This window comes from Sturnira hondurensis, unplaced genomic scaffold, assembly GCF_014824575.4.
Source record: "Sturnira hondurensis isolate 20B ecotype Veracruz unplaced genomic scaffold, ASM1482457v3 Scaffold0022179, whole genome shotgun sequence".
NCBI classification, from domain to species: domain Eukaryota; kingdom Metazoa; phylum Chordata; class Mammalia; order Chiroptera; family Phyllostomidae; genus Sturnira; species Sturnira hondurensis.
The window spans coordinates 1,132,561-1,150,311 of NW_028094810.1; the positions used below are offsets into that span (position 1 = coordinate 1,132,561).

General features: G+C 61.3%; 1 protein-coding gene across 1 annotated transcript in view; it reads left to right on the forward strand.

Moving 5' to 3' along the window:
- Positions 1-233: 233 nt before the first annotated feature.
- The window catches only part of CACNA1H (calcium voltage-gated channel subunit alpha1 H), a 64,503-nt gene continuing 46,985 nt past the window's right edge, over positions 234-17,751 (forward strand). Inside the window, exon 1 of the mRNA XM_037034487.1 lies at positions 234-606. Coding sequence (XP_036890382.1) covers positions 234-606 — 373 coding nt within the window. The remainder of the gene's footprint in view (positions 607-17,751) is intronic.

Here is a 17,751-nt window from a genome sequence, read left to right on the forward strand (position 1 = left end):
GGGCGAGGAGCCCCTCAAGTACCCGCCCCGGCCCCGCTGGTGGGGGAGGGGCGCCCAGCCCTCGCCGGAGGGAGGGGGCGGGCGGGGGGCGCATTTGTCTCTAATAAGAAAAGACAAAGACTTCCCGGCGGCCGCGGCTGTTTCCGCAGCTCTGCTCCGCCGGAGGCGGGCGCGGCTGTCGTTCCTGGGGCCCGGTCACCGCCTGTCCCCCACAGGTGCTGCCCTCCACTACCATGATCGAGGGCGCGCTGTCGGCGGAGGAGGTCCCAGTGCCACAGGGCGCGCCGGCCCCGGGCCCTGCGGCGGCAGCCGGGGCGTCCCCGGCGAGCCCTGGGGTGCTGGGATGCGAGGTGGATCGGGGGTCCGGGCCCAGCGCGTCGACCCCCGAGAGTCCGGCTGTTGAGCGCAACGCGGAGCTGGGCGCCGACGAGGAGCAGCCCGTCCCGTACCCGGCGCTGGCGGCCACTGTCTTCTTCTGCCTTGGGCAGACCACGCGGCCGCGCAGCTGGTGTCTCCGGCTGGTCTGTAACCCATATCCTTCTCTGGCCGTTGGGTTGCGGGGACCCGGGGTGCGGGACTTGCCGCGTGCGCCCCCCGCGCGCCCAGGTTTGTTGTACCCGGCTCGGGCTGGGTGTGCGGGGGACGCAGGACGCTGTCATCACGCCCCTCCAAAAGAGGTGGCTTGGGCCGCTCTTTGGGGGCCAGGAGGGTGTCTGTCCCTACACGAATGGGGTGTGCCTGGTCCAGAGCCACTCGAGACGGCAGAGTGAAAGAGTAGTGGCGAGGCTACTGCGGGCTTGGAGGGGAGAGGGGTCGTCAGGGAGGGGAGGTCGGAACTCCCTGCACGCCCGAGGGTTGGGATCAGAAGAATTCTTCCTAGGCTGACAATGTCTTTCTTGAGGTAGGACCCCCGCTGGGGAGGGGAAACCTGGAAGGAGCTAGAGTAAGGGGAGCAAAGTTTTCAGCCTGTGCCTTGCGCTTTCGAGCGCTGCGGGAGACCCGTGGGGGCCAGGAAGCGATGCGCACTCTCTGGTCCTTTTCCATGGAGAGAGGCGGTGACGTTGATTGTGAACTCGCCTTTCCAGGCTGAACCTAGTGCTGGGGCTGATTTAAGTCATGCGCAGCTGGGGGTGAGGGTGGGGGGCAGGGAGGCAGCTGGCACCGCACCCTGTAGTCCTTTTTCCCGGTGCTTTCTCTAGGTGGAGAGAAAGGGACCACCCGTTCTGCTCCTGGCCAGAACGACACAGACTTTAAGAGAAGGTTCCAGAGCAGAGCTGAGTCCTACCGGGGGCATTTCTGGGACGCAGGCAGCAGTTCTGCTGCCCCCCCCCAATAGGTTGCCTTTGGGGACTGTCAGCTTCAATTCACCTGTCTCCTGGCTGCTTCTCACCTTTAGCCCGCCCTCAGAGCTGATTGCCAGGTGGCTAGGCCATGGGTGTCCAGCTTCCAGCTCCTGGATCTGAAGGGACTGGAGGTCCCAGACAGGCTGTTGGGCTGGAGGGGGCAGCTGAGGAGAGGAGGTTGACAAGCAGGACCCTGGACATAAACTTTGCCTGTCAGAGTTGAGAAGACAGACAAAGGCGAAATGAGTAATGTGTGTATATATTTTTCGTACCTTGTATGTTTAACTGTGTAAATATTAAATACAAAAGAGGATTTGTACCAAAAAAAGGGAATAAAACCCATGTTTCTCTTTTCTCAAGTCTAAACACTGGCTGAGGCAGCATCACTCTCTGGCTGTAAAGGAAGTGGTCCAGGCCAGCAGGTCTTGGCCATGGCCAGAGGGCCCTCCCCGGGCAAGGCAGCAGGCTTCAGAGCCTGCCTTTGTCCTTGCAGCTGTGGGTGGGCATCCAAGGGCCTGGGCCTTTGAGCAGCAGTCCGCCTAACCTTGCAGGGCACTGTAGGTGTGACTTCTCTCCACAACCCAGCCTGGACTCGGCCAGACCACTTCGTTTTGGCAGGAAGGTGGCCTGGCTGGGCGTGGTGCTGGGCCACGTTGGGGGTGCCTAAAGGCCTTGGGACAGAGGGGACAGGAGGCTGGCCCTCCTTGCGCGGCCGTCATTTCCAAGCACAGAGACCAGATAGGGAGAGAGCCCATCAGGGCCTGCACTTTCTCTCTCCTGACAGCCCCTGGGTCTGGCTGGGCGGTCACCTTGCAGCTGAACGAGTCTTTGAGCCCGACCCTGGCATTCTGGATGTTTCCAGGCTGGGCTGTGTCTCTGAGGATGTCTTAGGGGTTGTTTGTGTTACTCAGTGGAGGGGAAGGGGAGGGGTGCCTTGTGCAGGTGAAGCAAGGCCCAGAGGGGTGGGGGAGGGGACTGGCAGGACTATGTGGGGTGTTCTTGACCTTGGGCTCTTCTGTGACCTGTGGAGGAAGATGCTCTGGGTGATACCAGAGCCGGAATGTTGATGAGGACGGTCACCCAGGGATGAGAGCGATCCCCTCTGACAGGCAGGGTGGTGCAGACTACGTAGTGTTACCCCGGGTTCTGTGGAAACCCCACATCTGTCTGTTAAAATGGGCTTGTCAGGGGCCCCGCCACACGGGGATGGCTGCTGACCTCCAGCAAATACAGGCCCCTGGCTTGAAGTGTGTGCTGGCCACGGGGAGAACCTAAATTAAGCTGGAGTGCCCGGACAGGTGGGGATCAACTCCCTCAGGGAAGCCCGTGGGGCCTAGGCACAAGCTTCAGATTCCTGGGAGTGTTTGTGTGTGTGGAGGGGGGTGCCCTTGTGTGAAGCGGGGGGCATGGGGGCTCTCTGTGTGGCTGGGTGTTCTAGGGACCATGGAGTGTCCTGTACTGCAGGGTGTTTCCAGGTCTCATTCTCCCTCCCCGCTGGGAGCTGTCTTGTTAGGGCACTCACTGCCCTTCCCTGGAGCAGCCGCTACAGCCGAGGGGGGTGAGCTCGGAGTGGGAAACAGGATAAAGGGGTTTGCTCTGGGAACCTACACTGCCTAGAGCAACTCCTCGCTCCCTGGAGCCTGGCAGTCCTAGCCCATGTGCCCCCAGCCAGGGTGCCATTGGCAGTTGGAATGCAGGCAGGGGCCTTCCTTAAGCCCTGAACCTTTCTGGAGCCCCCCCGAGTGGGTGGCGCCCCTCCTGCACACAGGAACACCTTTGGTCTGTTTTTGCCTTCAGGGAAACTCCAATTCAAGACGAAGGCACCTCCAAGAACGGTGTCTGTCTTGATGGACTGACTTTGCTGTTTGAAAATACGATTGTGCTAGAAGTTTCGGGGCGAGTGCTCTTTCTCCTACACGGGTTTATTTATAGTGGAAGGTGGGTGGGATCTGTGTCGTGGAGCCTGTGTGGCTGGGTTATGTTTTGCCCCAGCTCCCCAGGGTTCCTGACTCCGTGCTTGCTTATGTCGCAGCTGCCGTGTCCTGGCACCCAGGGTGGGCCCTCCAGGGATGCTGGCAGCTGGGAGGGGGGCCCTGCTGTGGTCCCCCTGTGAGTAAGGGAGGCCCGCTGCAGCCCAGCCTGGGTGTTTAGGGACTAGGAGCTGGTGGACGGGTGCTTGAGGCCTCCAGGACCATGGGCACCTCCAGGAAGTGACTCTCAGGGGCCAGACAGCCAGTGCCTCTGGGCTTAGGGCTTAGAGACAGGCCAAGGTCATACAGCTGCAGAAGGCAAAGCTGGGTGAGCCCATTCTGACTCTCAAGTCCATGTGCTTGGCAGGCCCTGCCCACCAGGAAGGTGAGGCTGAACGAGTCTCAGTCTGTAAGCTAATGCCCTGAGCTGTCACACCTGTTGTGGTTGCTGCCAGGCACCTGAGGCTCATGGCAGGTCTGGGCATCCTAGTGAGGACAGGCGGGCGGGGATCTGGAAAAGGGCAGGCCCCACGCTGTCCTTACCTGCCTCCCCGTGTCCTCCGCTGTCTCTGACCCCACTGACTTGCTCACTTGATATGTGCGGGACAGTTCCAGGTCCCCACCTTCCTGATCTCGTGACCCTGACCCCTGTGCTCTTTTCTTCTGGTGGGCACAGAGCCTTTGTCTCATGTTCTGAGGTTCCCGCTCACCCCAGCACCTTGCTCCTGGCTCTGGGCCCCTCTCCGGGCACTGAGATGGGTTAGTTTCCGTGGACTTGGAGGCCCTGGGCCACCCTTTGGGGTGCTCACAGGCAGGGACTGGACAGCCTGGGACTGGGCAGATGGGAGGACCATTGTGGCCTCGGTAGAATGATGGGGTGTTGAAACGGAGGGGCCACAGGGGACTCGAAGGGCCTGGGTTCTGGGCTGGTGCCCATGGCACCTCCCAGACTCTCTCTGACTGAAGAAGGGAGGGGACAGGACATGTGTCCCTGTACTTCTGGAGCCCCCACCATCACCCCATGCTCTGAGGGCTTATGCTGTTCACACGTCACACCGGCCATGTGCCTGGCAGGGACAGGTGTGTTTCTGGCCTCTGAGGCTTGGGAAGACAAGGGGTGAAGTAGAGATGCCCCAGCTAAGACAGGAGTTTTGTGGTGGGGGTTTGGTGGGGAAGTGGCATTTCCCCTGAGAGCTGGGGAGGGGAGGGTGAGGAGGCAGACCTCAGAGTGCCTGCAGGAGGTGGGGTTGGGGGAGCCCCCTTCCTGGGTGGCCATTCTGGAGGGGCTGGTGGAGGTGCCCCTGAACCAGAAAGTGCTGATTAAGTGCCCTGTATGTGTGGGGCCACCGTGAGGCCCACTGTGGCCCCTGCCCCCACATCTGCTGCCCGGCTGGATCCTCGGAAGGTTCTTTGTGTGTGTGGGGGGGGGAGCGGACTCTGTTGAGTGGTGCAGAGGCTTCTTTGAACACCCTCTCACTGATTGCAAGGCTCCTTCACTCAGCAGGCGACTCCCGGCCTCAGCTCTGTGCTGGCCCAAGTTGGGCCTACCATGGGTCCCCCCGACCGCCCGCACAGAGACTCTCAGCTCCTGCCGTGTGCCCGGCGTGCCCAGCCGTCGGCTGCTCTGCAGTAAAGTGAGGCTGGCTCCATCTCAGTGAGGACACTTAGGAGAATAGGGTGGGCTAGATGGAGGCTGTGGAGGCTGGGAGCCAGGGAGACCCCATCACAAGGACCTGTGGTCAGGAAGGCCTGGGGGAGGACATGGATCGGGAGTGTCCCAGGCAGAGGAATGGTATATGCAGAGTTCCGGGCCAGGTGGAACGTGTCCCTGCAGTTGGGGGTGGGGTATGCGCTGTGAGGTGAAGGTGAGGAGACGCCGGGAAAGCCCTGTGAGCATGATGGGTGGGTGATGGACCCGCCTTGGGGCTCAGGAAGTAGGTCTGCCTCCGGCTGGGTTTGGGGCTGGCTCCTCAAGGAGGAAGCAGTATTGGGACCAGGCTCAGGGAGGAATTGAGCGGTGGGCACTGAGGGAGCAGAGGCTGGGAGGTGGGAAGATGCTGGTGTTCTTTTTACCCAGACACCTGAGGTCCCAGGTGGGGACAAGGCTGTTGCCCACCCTTCCAAGGATGCCCTTGGACTTGGGGCGCTTCATATTTGGACCACCCAAAATCTCCCCTGATCCAGGGGGCCATGGGCTCCCTCCCTTGAATAGCAGAGTGCTTAGAGGTGGTCCAGGTTGTCCTTCACAGTGAAGGGTGTAAGGCAGCCCGCTCCCCCAAGCTGCTGGCCAGACTCCCTGTTCCTGGGTCAGGATGTGAGGGGAATGTGGGGGATGGGCCAGCCTGTTTAATGTTCTAGGGATGAATCCAGGTAGCAGATCTGCATTCAAGGTCAGGCAAGAGATGTGTCACCTTTATTCACTGGGTGTCACACGTGTTCCCTCTGCCCTGCCCCTCAGAGCCCGCCCAGGGAGTGGGGGTGGCAGCCCTTGAAGCTGAGTGAGGAATATTCTTTTTTTTTCTCCTTCTTGCAAGTAGGTATTTAACTCAGTGGCACGAAAAAACAGTCACTCTCACCTTCCCTCAATGGTTAATTTTGACACAACTGGCAACAACTGTAAGTCATGTGACTCTCAGTTGAATTTTCAGGCGGATAGTTAAACGTGGGCACCCGTCCTGGACACACACGAGGAGGGAAGTAAGTCTCTCAGCTCACAGCCTGACACAGGGCCTGGATACCCAGTCAGCGATGGGGAAGGAAGCAGCCTGGGCTTACGAGTTGGCGGCAGGCTCAGTGGCATCCCCCGGGCAGAGCACTTCGCTTGTCGGGGATGACAGATGGGGGTCTCTCTGCAGACCTCCCCCTTCGGTGCTTTCACAAAGCAAGTAGCAGCACATGGTTCTCCTCCGAAGGGGCCCCGCAGAATAGACACGGGCTTCCAGGGGAGGCAAGGGTGTGCCACCCGAGGGGCCCTGCAGGCAGGTGGGCTAGTAGACACGGGTTTCCCGCCTCTCAGGCACTGGTCCCTGCCCCTCTGCTGCAGCAGGGAGTGAGGACCCGTGTTGGTGGCGCTGTCAGCCTCGAGCTCTGACTAGTAGGGACAGTTGATGAGCGTGCTAAATTAGAGCTTGGGCTGGGTTTGCTGCCTCCTTTAGCTCCCCCGGATCAGGGGGAGCAGGGAGCCTCACACTGTGAGCAGCTGTCTCTCTGTGCCCCGGCACCTTTCTTGGACATGGGAGGATTTCTTGGACACCAGGAGCAACCCCTTCTTACTCGTGATGCAAACAAGGGTCAAGGTCATGTCCCAGAGCAGCCCCCCACCCTGGCCTCAACCACAGTTTCTCTTTGCAAAGTTGGAAGCTAGGCTGGCAAAGAAGGGAACCTGGAAACCACCCCCCTAGGCTCCCAAAAGTTAGGGATGGCCCAGGGTGAGACCAGGCGTGCCCCTCACCCCCTGGTCTGATGTAAGAGAAGGAGCTGATGGGGATGAAAGCCCCAGCAAGGGCCTTGAGGTTAGGAGAGTGAGGGCATGCAGGGCTGGCTGGCCGTGCAAGAGGGGCCGGGAGCCCCCTGACCTGTGTGGAGTGGGGGTGGGACACCCCATAGGCATCCCCCTAGGTGGGCACAGCCCCCTGCCCCCACCTGGAGCCGGGCAAAGCCTGGCCCTGGCGCCCTTGCAGATGTGCTCGGCCAGCTGCTGTGGGCCTGCTCAGTCACCCTGTTCTCTTTCGGTTCTGGGCTATGCTATTGGCCCTGCCCCCAGGTCAGCCCACAGGTGAGGTCAGGGTGCTGGCAAGGTGGGGACCATGCCTGTGGAGGAGAGGGAGAGGGGCCCAGTGCCCCTTTTCTAGGCTGCAGTGGCCTCCAGCTGGGAGCCTGTCTCTCCCCCTCCCACCTTTGTTCTAGTCCCTTTTTCTCTCCCTTTCCCCAGCCCCTCTGGCAGAGTACCTGGCAGGAGGTGGCAGTCCCTTGGACCCTCACAGCTTAGAGGACTGTGGTAGGGACACCCTTATACCTCTTCAGGACATGGGGCCTGAAGTCAGTGGCCTCAGTAGTCAGTGACACGCCCCTCGGGAAGGCCAGGTTTGCGGCCTCCTGGGATTCCTGGCGATCTCCCTCCCAGGAGGGACTGTTAGCTGCCTCCTGCAGCCTAGGTGGTTTCTCCCTCACATCACCTCTGACCGTCCTTCTCCATCACCGACAGGGTGGGATTTACCCTGGTTTGGCTGCTCGGGGCCCCAGTCCAGTCCACGGCCTGCTGGTGAGAGACCGCCCAGGGGAGGCGCGGAGGTTCTCCGGCCCTAGCTCGCACAGAGTGTGTGAAGCCTGTGACAAGTTAACTCAAGGAAGGGGTGGCTGGGGGCGAGTTTTCCAGAAAGTGGCAGATTCTTTGGACAGAATTTGTGTCCCTGAAGTTTCCCTCCTGCTCCAGGCCCTGTCAGGGTGTCAGGCTGGGGCCCTACTGCCAAGGTCGACACCCCAAAGCCACAGGGCCTTGGTGGAGTAGGTAATGTCAGGAACTTCAGTTTTTTGAACTGAATAGACCTGTGCCCCTCGAGACCGTTAGTTGTGGATGGCTGGGATACCAGTCACATGCTCCCATGCCCACTTGCTCCCCTGGTTGGAGCAATGCCACAGGATGTCACTCAGGAGGAGGTCAGTGGCTGGGACCATCTATCTGCTGGACTGAGGGCTAAGCACCCACATTCCCCCTGGAAGGATGCCCGGGGAATGGCTTTCTCATCCTCTTCCAGCTACTGACAAGCTTCCCCAATGGCATTTGGGGAATGGAGAGTGCCCGTAGGAGCGAGCCCCCCCTCATGTTTTTAGGTGTGTGCAGGGGATGGGGTGTTCCTGGTTCCCGGCCTGACGCTGAGTCATGGGCCACCCACTGGTTGCCCTTGGGGACTCTTGAACTCCTTCAAGATACCCTAGGAGGTCTGGGGCCACTGTGTCCTGGCTTCCCCATCGTTTGGTTGGTGCCAGGGAGCTGACGGGGCAGAGGGACCAGAAACATATGGGGCAGTGTTGGAGGTCAGCAGAACCCTGCCCTGGGGGGTGGTGCGTAGAGCACCCCAGCTGGGCGGGTGTGTTAGGAGCTGTTGGGGACAGAAAGGTGGACAGAGTGGCAGGAGGGCAGGCCTGGCAGTGGGACACAGTGTCTGGGGGCGTGGCTGTGGGGGGTGAACACCATCAACAGAAGCTGGCCCGTGCAGGCCATTGTATTGGTTTGAAGAGCATCCCCCCAATTCACGACCACCAGGCACCTCTGAACGTGGCTTCATGGGGACCTAGGGCCCTGCATCCAACGACTAGTGTCCTCACAAGAGGGCACAGAGAAGCCACGTGGAGATGGGACATGTGTTGTGGTAACGTGTCCACAAGCCGTGGGACCCCAAGGCCTCTCTGCAGCCACCAGAGCTGGGCGGGTCTTACACAGACCGCACCTCACAGCCCCCAGGAGGAGCCAGCCTGTGGCGCCCCACTCTCTGCCCTCCAGCCTCCGTGGAGACTGGGAGGACTCCTGCGGTTTAAGGCACCATCTGTGGAGCTCTCTTAGCAGGCAGCCGCTTCCCCAGCCCGCGTACCCAGGCATGCCCTCGCCGAAGAGGGAGGGGCAGGAGGTGCTGGACCCGTTCACGAGAGGCAGTCCCTTCTACGATAAGTCGCCGTCAGCCACCAGCTCAGGCCCTGATGCGGAGTGGACCCACTCGGGGAGGGAAGCCGGCTGAGAATCAGCCATTTGGAGCCTTGTAGAGGGGAGCCCCGTCGGGGCCTGCGCCCTGGCCCGGGAGGAGCCCAGTGCTGTCTCTGAGCCACCCAGGGGGCTTCCCGGAGGACCTGTCCACTGGTGTCCATCCATGATGTTAGGTCTTCAGACACCTTTCCCCTGGACTGGCCTCCTCCCCCAGGACAGAGCCTCTGGAGACCACCGCAGGGGTCCCGGACCCTCACTCAGCAAGTGCTCCCCCTGTGGTCTCAGGCGACAGCTGTAGAGGGAACCTTGGTTTGAGCCCCACCCAGCTCTGCCCACAGGCCCTCAGCCAAGTGGAGAGCTTCCTTCAGGGTACAGTGCGGGCGGCTGGCAGGGCCGACTGGGCCGGATCCCCAGCTGGGGACCCCTTTGCGGTGGCAAAGGCTCTGGGAGGCGTCTGGGCTCCAGCTGCTGCCGTATCCTCTTCTGAGCAGCCGTCGGGAGGCACTTCCCACAGGTGGCTGGGGAAGAGACCAGCTGAGTCCAGAGCTGGGCTCCCCTTAAGGACCTCCCATCCCAGAGCCTGTCCTGGGTGATGAGTACACGCTGCCTCAGGTCCAGGTTTTCCAAAGTTCTGTGGTCCCAGCTCACCCACGGAGGGTCTGGGGTGTCTCAAGGCTCCTCCCTGGTGACCCCGGTCTTATTGGGCCCCTTGTACAGAACATGGGGCAGTACTTGGCAGGGGCAGGGGACACAGATGGATGAGACCCTGAGAAGGCTAAGGCCAACTGCTGGTCCCTGGTGGGCAGTGTTCAGGTTCGGGGTTGGGGGACACTCCCCCCCAGGCCAGGGTGTGGGTGTGAGCAGTGCATGGGGTACTCTCAGGTTGCTGGGGAAGGCCATGGCCAGGTGGGCAGATGTTGGTTGGGCCCCTAGGGGCGACAGGGACCTGAGACAGAGAAAGGGAGGTGTGGGGGCACCTGAAAGTGGGCCGGGAGCTTCAGGTCTTGGAAATATTTTAGATCTTCTTAGAAGGGGGGGTCCCTGGTGTGGTGTGGCCTGGGAGGGTTCTGAGCAGCTGGCCTGTGCCCGCCACTCTCCCGGCCCCAGTGCGGCTCAGCCTGCTCCAGGGACAGAGCCCAGAGCACAGGGGTGACTGCCACCTGCCAGGAAGTTGCGGGAGCAGGGCGCTGCCTCTCCAGGGCTAGCTAGGTGGAGGCCACAATCACCATCCAGCTGCGTCCCTTTGTCTTTGCAAGCATGGCCAGCCATGGCGCAGTCTGATGAGTCAGCCCACATTAGCACCTCATTGAGATGGATGAGGACACAGCCCTGGTCCCTGGCGGCTGGCAGGGCAGCCTCCCGGCTCTGGCCATGGAACAGGTCCACTGCTCTCGTGACCACGAGTTTGGTAGGGCGCAATGTGCCCTTGGACCTGGCCAGCTGGGTGCTCCTCAAGTTCCCATCTAGCGGGAGCACCCTTCAGTGGCTGACCTCAGGGTTGGTTATTGGTTCAGTGGGAGTTCGAGGACATAAAGGGTGGCCCGTGTGGGGGCACAGGGAGTGGAGCCCACCATTGGGAGGATGGAAGGCAGTTCAGGGGGGCCTCTCCCAGTGGGGGTGCCCACAAGTGGAGCATCCGGGGTGAGACTGAGGCAGCAATGAGGCGGCTGCATGTTGGAACACTAGGGAGGCCCATCTAGTCCCCCATTAGCTGAGCTGGGGGCTGCAGTTGTTGGGAGGGAGGGGGCAGGGGGCCATGTCATCGTCTGGAGGAATGTTCCAGAAGCCAGCAGCAGTGTTGAGGGGAATGACCTGCTGGGTGGGCTTCGGACACAAAGGCTCACAAATGGCAAATTCTAAACCACAGTTTATGTCTTAGAAGCTGAGTTTCCTGACACTCCTTCCTGAATGTATTCCCGGAGCCTTTTTTCTTTTAAACCTACATTCTCAATCCAGACCAATTGAATAAGGAGGGGCAGGCAGAACCGTCTCAGGAAAGCTGTGGCCCAGGCGGGTTGCCTCCGGGAAGGGAGTCTGGCCCCGCCCCGCCCAGTGGGATTTCTGGGCATTATTGCTGGGGAGAGGGGTGCCAGGGCAGAGTGTCTGGGCTTTGAGGGCTTGAGGGACCTGGCTGGCCCTGAGAATGCGTAGTGGGGCCACCCTCTTGCACCTGGCTCTGAGGCCCGGGCAGCACCCCACGCTCTCTCTCCCTGCCTCACCCAGCCTACATTTCCTTTCTGAAGATCAGGGTGGGATCGTCCCGCTGCCCACGCCCGGCTGCTCATTGTGAAAGGGCGGCCCTGGATTTGGGGCTCTTGGTTTGGTCATCGGCTGTCACCACATGGGGTGTGAGTGGTGGCACTTGCACTCAGAACAGGCCTGGGTGTCCTCTAATTACAAAGTCCACATCCCCGTGCTGTGATGGCTCCTCGGCCATCTTGCAGGTGCCACTGGGCATCTGTCCCGTCTGCACGTTCAAACTGAGCAACCACGACTTGGGGGCAAGGTTTTTTGCATCTGCACATTTTCTTACTGGGACAGCACCGGGACTGGAGGACGATGGGGCAGGCCACCCCAAGCGACTAGGATGGGATTCGGGGTGGCCAGGCTCTTCCTGGGAGGTGAGTGTCTCGGAAGATCACGCTGCACTCTGGGTCACATTCTTTCCCGCAGCACATGGGGGTGCCCTGTGGGTGAGGCACCAGTCACCTCTGACCGCGGAGCAAGGTAACGGTGAGGGTGGGCCTTACCGCATTTGCCAGAGGAGCCCCTCGCTCTGTCTCAGCCCTGCAGAGGCACCTCAGCACCCAGGTTCTGTCAGCCAGTGAGGAAACGGCCCTGAGTGGGCCCCGTGCGGCCCAGGGTCTGGAGCCCACACCGCTGCTCGGGCCCCACGTGCTCTCTCGGGTTTGTCGAGGCACAATGCACATGCTGCACAGCTCCCGTGAGACGCACAACTCCGTGGTTTTCACTGTGGTCACCGAGTCGTGCAAGTGTCACTGCATCACTTTTGGAACTTTTTTATCACCCCAGAGGGAGACCCTGTGCCCGTGGGTGGTTGGTCACTCTCTGTCCTCCCCCCTCAGCCCCTGGCGCCCACTAACTCACTGTCTCTGGGTTTGCCTGTTCTGGACACTTCACGCAAATGGGATCGAACAGTGTGCGACCTCCGTGTCTGGCTTCTCTCGCTGGGCATTATGTTCTCAAGGTTCACCTGTATTTGTTGTACCATCTTAGTCAGTGCTTTGCTCCTTTTCGTGGCTGAGTAATATTCTCGTGCGGAAGTTTTGTTTGAATCCCCATCCTCAGTCACTGGGTCACGAGGGAACAGCGTTGAGGTGTTTGAGGAGCAGCACCTGCTTCCTAACCCCTTACCTGCTGGGCTTGGGTCTCTGAGCCATGGCAGCGGTTGCCCCAAAGGAGGTAGCCAGTGGGCACGGGACACCGCACGTGGCCTCAGCCCAAGGCCGAGCCAACCTGTGGGAGCAGGACGTTCCCCAGCGTCCCCTCGATAGACATCTCAGGTGACCCCTGGGAGGTGGGCAACCCTGCCCCGTTGGTCTAGAAGAGGGGCTCCTTAAAAAATGTATTTATTTATTTTTAGAGAGAGGGGGATGGAGGGAGAAAGAGAGGGAAAGAAACATCAATCTGTGGTTGCCTCTCGTGTGCCCCCAACTGGGGACCTGGCCCACGACCCAGGCATGTGTCCTGACTGGGAGTCGAACTAGTGACCCTTTGGTTCTCAGGCCGGCACTCAATCCACTGAGCCACGCCAGCCAGGGCCAGAAGATGGGTCTTGAGTGCGAGCTGCCTTTCTGATCTGGATCTCCCTTCGATGGTCCATCCTGCAGGGCATGGCTGGGGAGCCCCGTGGCCTGCTGGGCCCGCATCCTGGCACACAGTGGGCACATGGTGGGTGGGGCATGTGCCAGCAGGGAGCCCTGGTAGGGGCTGTGCCAGGCTGCGGGTGGGAGTACCTGGCATGTGTGTTTGTTCGGCATCCATCCCTCCGTCAGCCCTCTGGAGAATTTCAACACCCACACTTGGCATAAAAAAATTATTAATGAGCTTGGTGCGGTTGCCATGGGAACCTGTTGCTAATGAATCTCTTGGGCTTCCTTTTACCTTTGCCTAGCTGCGCCAAGGCCTGAGCTCAGACGTAAGTTTCCCACTAATCAGGTTGCCGTGGCAACACCTGTCACTAATCCCCTGCCAGGCTCCTGGTTTAGTGGTCTGGTCCAAGTTACATAAAGCAATTTATTGAGTTCAAGGCTGCTCCCCGATTAGAGACCTCTCAGCCTCCCTTCCTCCCACTTCCCCGGGGCCCCGTGTGGGTTCCTCAGTCACAGAAAACGGAGGCACCTGGAGCTGGCGGCGTTGGGCATTTGACCAGAGGGAGGAGCCCTGGAGGGTCGATCTTGGCTTGGTTCCCTGTGTCTGCCCAGTGTCAGGAGTGCTCGGTGGGCGCCGAATGGGTGAGCAGGGGGGTGCTCGGGTCCGTGGGAGCTGCAGCTTCCCAGGGGGCTGCTCGTTCCCAGGGCTCGGGCCCATCCCTTGGCCTCACGCCTAGCATCAGGAGAACTTTCTAGAAGGAGTGAGGGCACCTGACCCCGAGAGGTGGAGCAGAACTGTTGGGTTTTTGTGTGGGGTGTGAGGGGCGGATTCAGGGGCCCTCACCTGTCCTATGGTGGGAGGGAGGCTGCGTTGGTGCCCACGATGACTGTTCACGCTCTCTGCTCATTCCAAAAACCTACACGGTCCAGTCTGTTCTGATGCCAGCCTGACACCGGTCCGTACACGGCGGGCATCTGCAGCAGGCATTGACGGCCCCTCCCCTTGGGTTCCTCTCACTGGAGTGCCTGAGGCCCCAGTGCCACAGGCCCCAGTGCCGGGATCGAAGCAGGGTAGTCCAGCTTTCAGAGGTACTGTCACCTGTCCTAGGCCTGGCTGCAGGGCGGGGCCCGCCACACATGTGCATAGCCCTGCCTATGCTGTGGGGCTGCCGGACTGGGCCGGGTGGCCACTCGGCATGGGGTCCTGGCTCACTCTCTAGACACTCTGAGACACCCTCCAGCTGCTTGAGTAGGTCCTGGGTGAGGGGCAGGTGGCCCCCGTAGCTGGGGCAATGCACATGGCTCTGGGTTCCGACAGGAATGGGTAGGGACTGGGGTCTCGGTCAGGGTGAAGCCGTGTGTCTGATAGACCCCAAAAGGCCCTCATTCATTCAGGGTGATCCCTGAACCCCGCTCAGGGATCTGCTGGGGACAGAGAGCCCCCTGCACCTCTTCACTCAGTGGGGATGCCTTGTCCTGGGGATTAGGACACCCCAGGCCTTGCCCCTGGATTAGTCTACTTGGCTGTCATGACAGAGCACCACAGACAGATGACGGGCACCACAGACCATTATTTCTTCTTGGGCCTGGGGTCTGGAAGTCAGAGGTCATGTCAGAGGGGCCGGTTCCTTCCGAGGCCTCTCTCCATGGGTTGTGGGTGGCTGTCTTCTTGCGTGCTCACCAGGTCATTTCTCTGTGTGTGTATGGGTGTGAGTCTCCTGTCCTTGTAACGATGTCACCCTGGATTAGGGCCCACCAGGGTGGCTCCCTTTCACCTTACCTCTTTAAGTGCCCTTTCTCCAAGTACAGTTGCAGTCGGAGGCCCTGAGGGCCAGGGCTCCAAGGGACGGCTTCTGGACCAGGCACCCATCCCGCACCCCAGCCCCACAGCCCCTGACTGGGCTCTACCTCTAGTTCTGGTGTCTCTGGCCTTTGTGAGCCCCCAGGGGGCCCCCATGGGGGGGTGCTGCAGTTGGGTCAAGCCTCCCTATGCCCTCCTGACACCTACGGGTGCCCACACGGGCTTCCCTGGCTCCCCACTCTGGGGCCTCTGGGTAGCACCCACCTGGGAGTACCTGGTAAGCGGGTTTCCGAGCCGTGGGCCTAAAATAGGCTTCACGGAGGCAGCTCTTGTTCTGGTGTGTGGTCCTGCACCTCTGCAGCCCCGTCCAGGGCTTCCCTCTGCGGACCCCCCCTCACAGGTCCTCATGACCCCTGGGCAGCCTCGGAAGAGCCCGTTACCTTCCCGGGCTGAGCTAGGGGCGCCTTTGCCTGAGGCCCGTGGCTCAGGACTGGGGTGCTCAGTAAAAATGCAGTCGGACAGCCAGGAGGATGAAGGACAAGTTCTAGATAACTCCAGTTCGTGGGACAGTCTCCCGTGGAGGGGCTTGCTGGTGGTGGGCCGAGGTGGAAGAAGGGACGGAGGGGCCAGCCCTGGGTGGCAGCTGTAGGCCCAAGGCCTCAGCTTTGTTCGCAACGCAGTGCTCCCTGGCCTGGGGCTGTGTTCACCTCGGGGCGCCACCCATCTCATTGCTCCCCGAGTCCTGGGTGGCAGGTGGGTTCTGGAAGCTGCTGTACCCGCTCCGGTGTGCTGCAGGTGGGTGGGCGGGTCCAGGCCGTGCGTGGGGCCTGAGTGGCGCCTTGTGCCTGCTGCCAGTTCATGTCACAGCGCAGGGTGTTTCTTCTCGAGCTGACGCCATGGGTGCGGGGACAGGGGGCGGCTGTTAGATCAGAGGGTTGCCCTTGGGAGCCCCAGGCTACCGGGGCTGGCTGCATGGGGGCCTCTCCTGACCGTGCGCCCCTGCCCTGCTCCCTGGAACTGCCAGGTCTGGTGGGTTAACACTGGGGTGAGTGGGTCCCCCGTGGAGCCAGGAGTCTTGGTTCATCAGCCTCCTCTCCTAGGCAGTGTCCAGGGCACGTGGAGCACCCCCAGGCGTCTGTGCGGCTGGTTCCCTTTATAGCTGCTCTGGTTTGGACCAGCTACTCTGGCACTGTCAGGTCTCCTTCCCGACAGAGCACCAGCTTGAACTTGCCAGTGGAGGCACCGGGCTGGGCAGTCCTGGCTCTCGCATGGCCGGGGGTCGGTGCAGAGACATTCAGCAAGTGGCGGTGTGCAGGGTGTCACCAGGGGTCCTGCAGGTGCTCACAGCCCGAGGCAGGACAGGCCGAGGCAGGCAGGCTGGTATTTGGGGCCAGATCCCCAGTGTTCGTTGTGGCCATCTGGGTTCTGCGGGTCAGCCCCCTGCCAGGGCTGCCGCTCTCACGTTGCCGTGATGAGTACGTGCCTCCTGCGGCCCCGCTGAGCTTTGTCTGCTGGTTCTTCCTGGGGCGTTGGGCTGGGATTGGTGGCAGTGTGTGTTTGGGAGCCGAGAGGGACAGGTCTCAGCCGTTGTCACCAGACAGGTACCCAGACGAGGGTGTCTGTGAGGGCATTGGAGCATGGTGTCCCGTGGCAGCAGACACCCCAGGAAGCATCCCCGCCCTGGCCTGGGGCGGTTGCAGGCGGTGTCCACATTGGGGGTGCTCTGCAGGGGGAGGAGCTCCTCCTTATGCCAGTCCTGCCCTCCCAGCTCCCGACATGCCACCTTCTCCCAGCTTGACCTTGGCCCTGAGTCCTCTACCCAGACCCCCCCCCAATGAAAGTGGGATCCTCTGTACCACCCTGACACCCATCTCCTGCCTCCTGGGCCACAGGTGACCTGTGGTGGACTCGGCAGCTCCAGGACTGGGCCAGGCGGCAGGAACTCAGGAACGAGCCCTGGAGTTCTGTCGACTCTGATGCCTGAGATTTCAGCACAGAGCTTCCTCTGTTCCAGTTGCACCCTGTTCCAGGCAGCATCCCACCCCCAGGTCCCTCTGGGAGTGGGTGGGCAGGATCCCAGTTGGGTGAACCCTGGAGCACAGGGATGGGGGGTGTCCCTGTGGCTCTGCCGCCCAGAGACCCCACGTGGTGCCTGAGGGTGAAGGTTCTCGCCTGGCAGCAGGGAGGCCTCTCCCTGGGTGGGAGACGGTGCGGTCAGCAGGGCGGTCAGGGGCGTGTTTACTCCTCCTAGTCACCGCCACGGGGCTCTGTGCCCCCTCCAGTCCCCCTTCTTGGGGGCTGTCTGGAGGCTGGGCAGGGCGGCACAGCCCCACGGGGCACCAGAGGCCCGGACTCCGGCCCTGGGCCCCGACACAGACGCTCCCTCTTGCGCAGCCGGATCCCACAGAATCACGTTAGGAAGTTCTGGGGCTGCAGTGGCTGGGGTGTTTCCTGCGTGTTTGAAATACAGCCTGCTGGCTGGTGGGAGCAAGGGATGTTTTAATTCCTAATTTAGACTGTTTATCTGCAGAGCTCTGGAGGCCGGGCAGGAAGAGGCAGTGTGTCCCCCCCCCCTCCCCCGGCACCCTCCCACCCTTCCCAGGGTGCCTCCTGCCTTTGAGGCTGCAGTGCCTGGTGGGCACAGAGGTGGGGGTTTTGCTTCTGGACCTAAGCCCAGCCAGCCCCAGGGGCATCTGTGCAGTCTGCTGGGCAATACTCAGGCTCCAAGAGGGGCAGCCCCCATCCCAGCCTTCTGGGCCTTCCAGTGGGCCAGCAACTCCACCAGCAGGGTGGGGCAGGGCCTCGGCCTCCGGAGTTCTGAGGAATCTGGGGCAAGGCCGGCAAACGCAGCTGTGGTCTCGGGTCAGAGTTTCGGTGTGGAGGAGAACAAGAGAAACCAGGGGATGTGGAAGAGGCAGCCAGGCCAGTGGAAAGCAAGTCAGACTCGCCCCCCGGCCTGGGCAGAGCCCCCTCCACCTCCCTCACGTCCCTAACGACGGCTGGGGATCGATGCTGTCTCTCCGGTTTTAACCAGAAGTATCTTTCTCTTTTCAACACATAATGATCCTGTTGCCGTCCGGGCTGGCTTCCCGGTTGCCATGCCAAC